At 40.6% G+C, this 12,817-nt stretch overlaps 1 protein-coding gene across 2 annotated transcripts in view; it reads right to left on the bottom strand.

Annotated features, from left to right (window-relative positions):
- arhgap9 (Rho GTPase activating protein 9) overlaps positions 1-11,883 on the bottom strand; it is a 35,077-nt gene extending 23,194 nt beyond the window's left edge. For both annotated transcript variants that reach the window (XM_085354701.1, XM_085354700.1), the window contains exons 1-3: positions 11,662-11,883; positions 9,370-9,568; positions 8,819-9,213 (exon numbers count right to left, since the gene is read on the bottom strand). In XM_085354701.1, coding sequence (XP_085210827.1) covers positions 8,819-9,213; positions 9,370-9,568; positions 11,662-11,883 — 816 coding nt within the window. The remainder of the gene's footprint in view (positions 1-8,818; positions 9,214-9,369; positions 9,569-11,661) is intronic.
- Positions 11,884-12,817: the final 934 nt, after the last annotated feature.

Consider the following 12,817-nt stretch of genomic DNA (forward strand, 5'->3'; position numbering starts at 1 on the left):
TTGGTGCACGTCCCAGCAAATTGTCCCCAAAGCTCCACACTCTACAAGCCTCAGTGACGGCCGATAAAACCACAAGCCTCTGCAACAATGTCCTTCGAACAGACAAAACAAAAATTGGAGATGTCTGGTCATAATGCACATAAGTGCCACATGTAGAAAAAATCAAACACCTCATACCAGCTGTCAGCACAGTAGTGGAGGCGTGGTCATTTGGTCTTGTTTTCAAGTCACAGGACCTTCACACCTTGCAGTCACTGAGATGACATGAAAGCTTCTGAATACCAAAGCATGCTTGAGTCAAACGTGAGGCCATCTGTCCAACAACTAAATGTTCACTGAGACTGGGTCAACAGGATGATGACCCCAAGCTCACCAGCAAATTATAACAGAATGTCAGAATGTCAAAGTCAAGAGCGCAACCTGATTAAAATGCTGTGGTGAGACCTTAAGAGAGCTGTGCAAAAACGAATGCCCACAAACCTCAACAAACTGAAGCGATGCCCTAAAGAAGCGACGGCTGAAATTCCTCCAAATCATGTGAGACACTGATAAAGTCATACAGAAAACAACTACTTCAACTTACTGCTGCTAAAAGTGGTTCCACAAGCAACTGAGTCATGTTTTTTTTTCCCCACACACTGCTTCTGTATTTTGGGTTAGTTATAAATCATGACATAGCACAATACGTCATATGTTGTTGATCATCTCAGGCTTCATTTACCTCATTTTAAGACCTGGTAAAAACATTTTTTTTTCATGATGTCTTCGTATGTAAACCTTTAAAAGAACTTAAAGAAATGAAAGAGGGTATGCTTTCTTTTTACCATGACTAGTATGAAGTTAACTGACTTTTGGAGGCATCCTTATTTAACTTTTAATGCCTAAAATGTCTGCATTTTACTCCAAATTGTTACTCAAGTATTCTTACTCAACAACTCAACTATGGCGTATGAATAAAAAATAAGTGCACAGACTGGAAACGACTAACAGCAGATTGTTGTGGCTTCAACAAAGGCAGTCAGAAATCCCATACAGAAGAGACAAGAAGAGACTGAAATCCCATATAAAGCAATAAACAGAAAAAAATTAATCCTCTTATTACAGAATAACCTGCCATTGTAATAATCTGCACTCACCCTGGCAGAGAGCACTAAAGAAGCAGTTACAAGAGAAGGAGATCTATAAATCCACTTAAATGAATTTGAAGCACTAAAGATCATTTTTGTATCAAATATAGCTGAAGCATAATTCAGAAACTGATTGACTTACAAGCTGGTTGATCCCTGTTACGTAACACTGCCTTTCAGTTATTAACTGAAGGAGCATTAGGGGTGGGTTCTTATAATCGATTCATCGATTAAAATCGATTCTGGCTTGGATAACGTAAAATCGATTCATTAAAATCCTGAATCGATTTTTTAATATAAATTTATTTTGCCCAAAATGCCAGAATCTCAGGTGAAATCTCACAAAATTTCAAGAACCACCAAACAGTTAAGACAGTAAATGAGAGCAGGAACACGGATTCTGCACAAAGACTTAAACACACAGCGGGACCCGCGGATCAGAATCAGTTAGATGTCGCTTTTCTCACAGTCGGGGCTGAAAGCCGACAGCTCGCTGACTCTGATCTGTCGGCGGGTCTGCGCTTTGTGTTCACGCCCTTTATGCGCCGATTCTAAAGCTGTTAGTTTGATGTCTCTCCAAACAATATTGACCGAACCAGCAGCAAAAGAAGATCCAAACGCTTCACATAAACATCATCATGAATTCACTCAGACTTTTACTGTTTTGCTTCCACTGCGATGCACAGCTCTCTCTCTGTACTTCAAGAACAGTTTCCCTTTCTTCATTATTCGCTTGCTTGTTACGCACAAGTCTACTGTTGTTTACAGGCTGTCGGCCGCTGTTTTTTCCCTTTTACATTCTTCCGAAAAGAAAACCTCATTTCTGCTGTTCAATACTGAACAAATTTAAACTTTTTAAAATTATTCAAAATGCAAAACGCTGTGTCTGTAATAAAACCGCTGTAACTTCAGAGGTGATGTTCATATGTTGATTAATGGTTTTCTTTCGTTTTTGATGTACTGCAGAATATTTTTATAAAATCCCAGGCCAGGAAAATCACCTTCATGTTTTTCTGTGTTTTATCCTCAGCTACTTTGACACAAAGGCCTCTGCTGTGATGCTCACACCTGTGATAAAGTCTTGCGTGTGTCAGCTTCCTTTTTATTGATACAAAAATATGTAAATGTACTGATCTGAATTATAATATTTCTGACTGTCAAAATTTCCCAGATTTAAATCGAATCGAATTAAATCGAATCGTGGATCGAATCGATTCGGGGCCTTGTGAATCGGAATTGAATCGATTCTAGAAATCAGTGACGATACCCAGCCCTAAGGAGCATGGTGTGTGTGATGAGCAACGTGATGGTAGTTTACTCCAGGGGGCAGTAGTGGGCCTTTGTGTCACCCGAAGCTTCCTGTCCCACTGCTTACTTCTGTCTACCTCAGCAGATATAGCAAAACATCTTTCTTAACAAAGTCAAACAGAGCCATGTTTTACTACTGTGATCCTGTGCTGTAGCAGAAGCCTGAACATGCACATTAAATGTATTCAGCAAGTAAATGAATTCTCAAACAAGAAAATCAAGAATAAAGACAACATGAATCCAATCCCATATTCCCAAAACACTTTTTGACATTTTGTTTTGCCTTAAAATGAAAAGTAATTATATCAGACCTAATTGATTTCTCTCTCGTGTCTCCTACTTGCTTGATTTATAAACTGCACAAAAGAAAGAAAGTATACTTTATTGATCCCCGTGGGGAAATTCCTCTCTGCATTTAACCCATTCACTCAGTGAAGCAGTGGGCAGCCATTGGGCGCCTGGGGAACAGTGTGGAGGGACGGTACCTCGCTCAGGGGTACCTCAAGATCAGTTCGGTGGATTCAGTGGATCATGGGGCAACCACTCTACCTACTGAGCTATCCCTACCCCAAAAGAGCCGTTATCAGTGTTATTAATCATAAATATGTTTTGCAACCATTGTTTTTATCTATTAAAGTGAAACTGTCACACCAGTGACATCACCTGTAGTGTATATTGTTGAGCTGTTTGAACATAAGACACTGTTGTGCATCATTTCTTTCTCTCTTTCTCTTTATTTTACACCACCTCCTCCTCATCATCTCTAGTTATACTCAGTGGACAAATATTAAGAGTTGGTCGCTCGCTATGACGCTATCACAAAATAACATAACCATGAAAGAGAAGTAAGCACTTGTACTAAATATATAAGGACTGACGTGTTGTAAAAATGTGCTTGGTGCAGCAACTAATTTGTGTAACATTTAAATTTTGATGGTTCGTTTCTGCGGCTGGGAAAAGTTTCGGGAAGGAAATTGTTGCAGATGTGAATTTATGAATGCAGTTAAATGTAGGAACGTGGTATAATTTGTGCACCCGCGCTTTGCTTGAACGGTCGAGTTTCTGTGGGTACAAAAGTCTAGACAGTGGATGATGCAGCTGTGCATGACTGTATGTGGTGTTCAGACTATTGCTCCTTTTCCTTTTCGGTGTTGTTGTAGATTTGCTGGTGTGTTTGGAAATCATCTTCCTATTGCCTGAGCCAATTTCAGCCACATTTTAGCTGTCAGACAGAGGGCCTCACGTTTGACTCGAGCATATTTTGGTAAACAGATGAGTTCATCTTCAGCTTAGTAACTGCCAGAGGTGGGACCAAGTCATTGTTTTGCAAGTCTCAAGTAAGTCTCAAGTCTTTATCCTCAAGTCTCAAGTCAAGTCTCAAGTAATGTCAGGCAAGTCAGAGTCGAGTCTCAAGTCACTGGTGTAAAAGTCCGAGTCAAGTCACAAGTCTGAAACTTTGAATTTCAAGTCCTTTCGAGTCTTTAAAAAAAACAAACGAAAAAATAATGTTGCAGTTATGCTAAATGTAAATATTAGACCATGTAATTTTAAAATCTGTGTTTTTCTCAACACATGACAAAATAGTGAACTTAGAAAATATACACAAATTGTGAAATTGCACCTCTTTAAAATGCAGCTCAATTAAACCTAGCTCCAAGAATAATTTTCACCGACAGTTCTGAGATAAGCTGCATGTTATGCTTGGATGCGGTTGTAGGACCGGCTTTAAAATCGCATGACAAAAATATCATACACATTAAAAAAAACTGTATCACCAACGTAGCCTGGAAAACATTTGCTAGTTAGATGAAGTCAGCTATCTCATCTTAGTATATTTATATGCATATTTATAATCATACGGTTCTTGGAGTGAGTGCATACACTCATGAAGTTTAGTAACTTCAGGTCACTGCAACAAGCCCAGGTACAGTTTACCGACGGATGGGTGCAGGACCTTGAAATGCACCGTGTAGAACGAAAGACCATCGTACGTATCATAAGTTTACCAGTCTCACAAATCGTCTTCATAAATACACATTCGTTAACCGTTTATTAATATAACCTTTGAGCTCAACGGTAATTAATTAGTAGTGGAAATAATTTCTGGTAGCATCACAGAAATGTAGCAGTGACAATAATATTGTATGCTGTAATCGTACTGGGCAATTAGTGATACAAAAAACCTGTTTTATCCTGTGAATAAAAGTATGTGTTTTTGTCAATGTACCATAATAACAGAAGCGAAACGCAATATTGTGTCAGGACAATTTACTATTTATGCACAATAAACAAAGGAGCATAGCGCGACAATTTCTGTTCAGCGCCAGACTTGCTTGTAACCTATATCACCAATTATGTTAAGAAAAATGACGCATTAACTACAACAGCAGACTGACCTTTGTGGAAATGCTTGGAGCAGACTAACCTGTGAGCTGGAGTGTTCTAGGACGTTATATTTGATCTTTGAATGGCTGCAATCCAGTCGCCTCTTTGTTACTTCGGAAACATGGTTGAACAATTTCTCTTCAACGACGTAATCCGATAACAACCGATCTCTTTACCCGTCGGCTTCCCGTGGCTGTCATGCGACCGGCTATTGCAGTTAATAATACAACAGCTTCTTGACATTTTTGTGTTTCTTTTTATCGCTGTGTGACTGATTTTAATTGAAAGCCTGCGTGCGCTAGTACCGCTTGCCACGAGTTCCCAGAATCCTTTGCGGTTCTACCCGTGAATGACGTCACATTTTCAATCTCCATATAATATGCATGTTAAATTTTATATTTGGGGTAAAATATCAAGTCTTTTCAAGTAAACCGGTTCAAGTCCAATTCAAGTCCCAGGTCATTGGTGTAAAAGTCCAAGTCAAGTCACAAGTCTTAGAACATTATTTCAAGTCAAGTCTAAAGTCATAAAATTAATGACTCGAGTCTGACTCGAGTCCAAGTCATGTGACTCGAGTCCACACCTCTGGTAACTGCAAGATCCTGTGTCTGCAGAATAAACCCAAATCATCACCTCTCCACCGCCATGCTTGACACCTGCTATAAAGTGTTGGTGCTGATATGCTGCTTTTAGTTTTTACCAAATGTGGTACTGTGCATTATGGCCACCACTCCAAAGTATACTGATGCAGAAACCTTGTAGGGTTATCAGATGCAAGTTTGCAAAGCAAAGCTGCGCTAACATGTTCCTTTCTGCAGACGCCCATATTTTTCAGTCGTTTTGTAATTATATTGCCATGAAGTTCTGCTTTTTATAGGGGTGTTCACACTTGCTGATCAAGTGTATTTGGTTAGCAGCAGTTGGCTCCTACTTGCCCTGTTATTTCCTATAGAAGGAAAAAGGGCGTACTTAGTTTTTCATGGGACTGCATAGAGTGGTGTGAAAACGCTCTTTTCCACATGATTGCATGTGGTAAGTTGTATTTGACGAACAATCTCATAACAGAGTTTTGATCTTATTTTATCTCATGTGCATTATTTTTTCCAGCGTGTAGCATCATACGAAATCTCTTATTGTTGCCTCTGCTGACCCACTGCTTCTCCACGTATGCAAATGACCTCTGCTGAGCCCTGACCATAACACCATGGAACACATATAGGCTAAATGTGACAGTGAGTTTCAGCTTATGAGTCAGCATCACTTCAAAGGCTTGCAGGCACATTCCACAATTCTCTGGAAAGCCTACATACATGTGGAAAGCATTATGGCACCATATCAATGCCAATTGCTTTTGAACACCATGTACAACAATCAATCATAGTAATTATCTTGTGGTTTGTAATGAAGCAATATCTAATGCCTCAAACAAATTACCATAAAAATACTGTTTAAATAGATTTCTCGCCCCTGCAGGACAAAAAGATAAATTAAGCTGAAATTCATCATCACTGTGGCAGCACTTACAAGGAGGCCTGGCAGGAATGTGTGGTTAGAGAGTGTTTTCTGGTTGATAAACAGGGAGTTATGACCTGAATGTGGCTGCAATAATCCTGCTTACTGGTATTAAAGGCTCGAAAGAACATGGTCCTCAGAGAGTGAGAGGAATAGACACGGAGACAGACTGGCTGGAAGAGAGATTGGAGATAAAAAACAAAAAAGGGAGGACTGTCATTTCCACTGAGATCACATGTACCCACAGTTACAAGTGTCTTGTGGAAGCACGGTTCAGTCGGAGGAAAAGTCTATTTGGACAGACAGTTGGGATGCTAAGCTGTGGGAGTTTCCCACTTGCAGAAGAATAACCTTGAGTATTTGTCTCACCAACAAGGCCTTGTGTAATACCTTCTGATGTAACACTGGGAAGCTCTGGCGTCACCACAACTTGATTGCTGCTCTAGGAGGATTATTAAGGTCAAACACTAATATAAATAAAAACCAGCCACTGTTGCCGCAGCTGATCTTAATCATTATGTGGGATTCAAAAAAGACGCATTAGGATTTTTCTATTTTTATCGTCCTGTGGTATTCCTGTAGTTGTTTGCTTCTACTAATATTGAAATCATATATTTTATCAGATGAATTCAGCTAAATGAAAAAAATTCCAACAGTATAGTACAGACATCAGTAATTACCCCATACACGGGGTCAAAGTTAAAGGTGCCGATGCTGTCCTTTGCTACACTTTATCCAGCTGTCTTTAACATTGATGGAAAGAATGTAGCAGACGCAGCTATAAATCTTACAATTTGTCTTTTAATCTTTTATATTGTTGTGTTTGATTTATTCCAATTTTACTTGATTAGTCACAGCAATAGCTGGATCCTATCCCAGGGATAGGTAGGGTACACCCTAGACAGGTTGGCAGCCTGTTGCAGGGCCAAGACAGACAGAAAACCAGTCGCGCGCACATTTACCTATGACCCATTTAGAATCACCAATTAAACGGAGATATGACCTTTGCATGAGATTAAAGACTTTGCCAATGACAGGAGTTTAAAATTACATCACTTCATTCAATCTGAGTTGCATGTCATTTTCCATCATTTACCTTCACTGTTTAATCCAGAAGTATGAGGATGATAAGTGACAACTGTCCAACAGCTAGCTGTGGGCTATCAGATTTAAAGAACTGCTGCCTTTAAGTTTAACTGTTTGCTGACAGAGTGCTTGATTTATCCGTTTTGTTGCCTCGACCTTCTTTTTGGCAAACTTATACAAACGTCATGTGGACTGCTTTTCAGAAACGTACAGTGCTGTGGAAATTAAATGTCTGTCAAAGTTAAATACGTGATTTTTTTTAAACAAGCATTCATCATTTAAAAAAAAACTTGAGTAGAGGTTCAGAAGTCTGAGTAGATGAGTACCAAATGTCACCTATGACCCCGGGCCTCGGACCGGTACCGGTCCGTGAGTCGTTTGGTACCGGGCCACGAGAGTTGAGGCTCAGGTGTGAAATGTATGGTTTTCAGGGTTATTTTGTTATCGTTTTTGTCGTTAACTCAGTTTTCCTGGGTCTTTTCACGTGTGTTATGAATAAATCTTCATTTTTTCGGTACCGGTACTGGTTTTATTTTGTTGTATTTATCCGCGACACCTTAAAGGCCGGTCCGTGAAAATATTGTCGGGCATAAACCGGTCTGTGGCGCAAAAAAGGTTGGGGACCGCTGACCTATGATATCATTACAGGGTTGTGATCTTTGCTTTCCTGTGCTTGTCCACTGTGTATCACTCTCACAGGGCCAAAGTGTCTAAAAAACCCCAGTCAAATAAATCTAAACAAAACTACAGCAAAGGCCAAAAACTACTAATATATACTAATACAGTCAAACTTGGTGACAGAAAGATGAGAGAAAAAATCATTTCCTTTCAACACCACAAGAGCAAAAAACTAATGTTTACATCTATATTCAGGGGTGCACTTAGGTGGGCCGCAGGTGCGCATTCGCTGTCAAAATAAAAGACGCGCACCAGATAAGACGTTGCAACGCGCGTTTGCGTCCATATAAAAAGCACTGTTTTTGTCCGCTAGAGTGGGATTTTCATGGCACATTCTGCACCACATCTCTGTGTGTTCATCATTTGTTTGAAGCCAGCTCACCTCCTGCAACCACTTTTCTGAGAATACGAGCTTCTTTTGCGGTTCGGACTCCTTCTGACATTTCTGCACGTTGCAACTTCTTATCTGGTGCGCGTCTTTTATTTTGACAGCGAATGCACACCTGCGGACCACTTATGTGCACCCCTGTCTATATTATTGATATTACCATCTTTGCTGCCAGGATTTATGAAACTGTCACTAAGTGTAAAAAAAGTGAATTTTTCAAAGAGCTTCCTAAAATACAGCACAACAGAAATCATAGCAGACAAACTAGTCGCAAATACAGTGCTGCAAAAGTCTTCGCCTTTTCTTTTTTGTTGGGTTTTTTGACTCGACCTACCTGCAGATGGTTGTTCTTGCCTGAAGCTCCTGCTACGTCCCATTGGCTACAAGACTTCTTGGGAATCCTGTGGTTTGTGCGACTGCTGAAGCCACCGCCCACCTCATCATACGGATTCTCCATCAGGTTTTCAGGCAGGTTGTTTGAGCTCTGGCTCCGGGTGATTGTGGGAACTACCCTGGAATTTGTAGGTGCTGTTTCTGCTGTGGAAGTAGCTTGAGACCCAGGGACCATAAGGTGGCCTGATGAGGAGGTGGGTGAGTTGGAAGCAAAGGTGAATCCAGAAAGGGGCAAAGTTGGGAAGTGACCTCTATCCACGCTGGTGTTGTTTTTCAGACCTTGGAAGACACTGTTGGAGTTGAGGTTTTCCATGGAGTGATAGAGGAGTTTGTTCACTGCAGGAGAAGATGAAAAAAACGAATACTTCCACATTTGTTCTAAACTTATTTGTCTGTAAGTGCAAAAGCGACACAGCCAGCTTTGTAACTAAAAAGCCTCAACCACAGGTAATTTTAGTAACTGCCTCTGACATACTTTAACTTGCACTTTACCTTGGCGCTGTTCATTATTTGTAGCTCCGGTTGCGCTGGGAGACAGTGACACTCGCGGCAGTATCCTAAAGTTGGTGTTCAGTGAGGCAGTTGCAGTCAGCCGCTGAGGGGAGGGCATGGGCACGATAGGTACCTCGGTCACATACGTGGCAGGAACATACAGCGGCTTTGCTTTACTGGCTGCCCCGATCCTCCGCACCTGTCAGAGAACAAACAGAATTCCAAAGGCTTTCTCTCTTTTCTGCTACATAAATGCTTTCAGTCCAACCAAGCGGCAACAAACAGCTGAAGGCTGAAGGGGTTGCGGAAATGTTTAATGATACAGCTCATTTTGACATCAAGCACATGCAACGAGTATACCCGCAACTTCCTTTTTAAAAAAATAACATCCTTTTTCTCAGCCCACATCATTTAATGAGCTCAGTGGCTAAAGTGAACAATAACTGAGTAGTTTTTCCAGTGTAAGAGTTACATCTGAATAGCCAGTGTGCAGTATTTTTTCCTTTGATGTGACCGGATGTGCGTTACAGTTGTGAGTACTCTTGCCTCATAGAGAGGAGGTTCTCGGTTTGAATCATGTGGCCGGCTGGGGCTTTTCTGTGTTGAGTGTGCGTTTTCATCCGTGCTTTGAAGTCATCGTGGTGTCAGTTAAATACATGTGTACATCGTTCATTCATCGTCGGCTCACTGTTGTGTTCCAGTCTACTGCTGTATTTTATGCAACAGATGACCATTTAAATATTTAGAGCTACTTTTAAATTCACAATGTAACCCAATGTGACAAAGCATACCTTTTTTAAGAAACACACACACGGACACAACTTTGATCTTGGAGTTAAGCACCTTAAATAACTAAAGCGTGAATACAAATGAGCCGTATTTTGTAGCCCATCATCAACTGTATCTTTTTATGCACAAAAGGTAAAAACACTAAAGTTGTATCCTCCGCCATAGCTCCTCTGGCAGGCCTCCTTTCTCCTCGGCCCTCACGCTTCTGGGTTCATTTTACGAACAGAGACATCCTTCAACACGGCATACCAAGACTGATTTCTAGGTCACAGACAGGAAGATGGAGGAGAAAGGAGACATACAGGCACAAAATAGCTAAAAGGAGAAAAGTCGCTAGACTGTGGTGCAACGTTTTACATGTAAATCTATTGTAGTTGTACAATATAGGACAGGCCTGCCATTGTTGCTATTTCTTAAACTAAACAAATTTCACAATTTGGACAGAAGTCAGGATTGAATTTAACCTACAGGCAGTTTATTTTGAGGCAGTTCTAGATACACGGTGCCCACAATGTAAAGTTACTCATTAAAATTTGTTTTTACTGTAAAAATATTATTGTTATGTATATGAAAGATGGACATAGGACTATGATGCCCCCCACTGGTTTCTAAAGTTTCAACATTGGCTAGAGTGTTGTCATTCAATCCGATATCACAGGATATCACAGCAAAGAGTGTAACTGAAAAACTGGTCCACTGTGTGGATGTCATATTTTATCAGACATCTAGTTTAATCGTTTCTAGCATAAAAGGAGCCTGGAATGTCCTTCATACCCACCTTGGTCACGAGCGACTTGTTGGATTTAAATATATAATCTCTCCCTGATGGTACTGTAACGTAAGCATGCGTGTCCGTTTCACATTTAAGGCAGCCAATGCATGATATCCACACAGTGGTCCAGCGCGTCTATCACACACTTTTCCATTAAAGTGTATGCATCAGTTCATGGTTAAGGTGCATCACTAGAGACAGACATGTATGCTAATTAATGCTAAATATGTTTAATCTTTACAGGCTTGGGGAAACCTGCAGTCAGCTGAGACTGAAGAAGTCACCTGGATGAGTGACGAAACGTTTCTCCCACTGAAAATGCTACATCCAGATGAACAGAATCAACCTTTTGGGATTTACCTACCTGGATGATTGAGTATGCATCAAGACACCCTAATGTTAAGGCTTACTAAAGTTTGAAAGAATGAGTTGTAACAAAATAACCTCATGCAAATGTGTTCTATAGGACCATATAAGTGAGAGACCCAATCTGTTTCTGTATCGGGCTGTAAACATGTTTCTTTCTACTGTAAAGGAAGGAAGTCTTTGTCACTTATGTGTTGACATCCTTTTTTAGCCCTGCAACATCTTCTAAGGCTTCTAGTAAAATATGAATTTATCCTTCTCAGAAACCTACAGTATGTTGCTCTATTTATACATGTTTTTGTTTTCATGACATTTATGAGTCCACTGATGCAAAAGACAGAGAAAATGAAAAAAAAAATTCTCACCTGCCACCAATCAGCGTTCGTCTTCTTCAGGAGAATGAAGCGTTCACCTTCCCGTATGCAAACCTGCCGTCCGTCTGCTCCACGGTAGCTGTAGTCATACTGGGCCTCGAGGACCACTGTACCACTGGGGACTCCACACACCGTCATCCCCCTGCTGTTCACTACAGATCCTGCAGCAGGCTGCTGATGACCAAAAGAGCGCCGCCAAGAACCAGAGAGCATGGCTTTCCCACAGTCCTGTTCAGCAAGCTTTGCTGGAAGTATGCTGATCTGTGATTTGAGTTGGGACAGTGCAGGGTAGGCAAGACAGGAGCCAGGACTTTGCCATGCTCTGAAACAGGCACATGGACAGACAAACACAGTGTGAGAGAGAGGGACAGATTACCACAGCTGTGAGAGAACAATGTAGAAATGTCACCTGGTGCTGTGCAGGTTCAAAGAGAGCGAATCTGAATCCTTTCAGAGCTAAAAATGGAAGTCTGCATTAAGCTGTTGAAAATCACCAAGCTATAAAAAATATCTCTATTTTAGAGTTGGCAGGGTTTTTCTCTTTGTGAAATTTCTCTTTCAAGTCATCTCATCCAATTGTCTTTTCTGTTTTGCATCAATGTAAAATTTTTATTTTTACATTTTGGAATTTGCATTGGTCCTTACATTAAGCAAGACTTTATTTTGATCTTTAGGCATTTATTGCATTTTTTTTATTTACTAACAACTGGCTTTTAATAATCCACCAACTGCACAAAAATAGCTCAGTGACGGCATGGATCACTGCAATAACATTCACAAATGAATAAAATAAACTTTTCTTTCCCACTTCCTATTTTGCTATATTTAGTAGACAAGCAGGAGGATGAAGTGCTGATATTTGTACACAACCACAGTGCACCACTTTTCTATTGTCCTTTCATCCTGTTAGAAGAGACCCATGTGAGTGAATAGCTCATGCGTATGGAAGATGTAAGGAGCGCAGTATACCTAAAATAGCATCTGTCTCCATCTCTCCACCTGAGCCAGCATCCCTAAGCTAAACCCTTGCTTTATGCAGCCAAGACCCGCTTACATAAGAGAACATCTAACTTTCTGCCAGACACATAGAAATACAGCCTCACACACTGACAGTAAATACACCCACCATCCCTACAAGCAAATCTGC

Source organism: Diplotaxodon limnothrissa, linkage group LG5, assembly GCF_057381915.1.
Source record: "Diplotaxodon limnothrissa isolate DT_005_m linkage group LG5, D_limnothrissa_male_GT1.1, whole genome shotgun sequence".
In the NCBI taxonomy this organism is placed as follows: Eukaryota; Metazoa; Chordata; class Actinopteri; order Cichliformes; family Cichlidae; genus Diplotaxodon; species Diplotaxodon limnothrissa.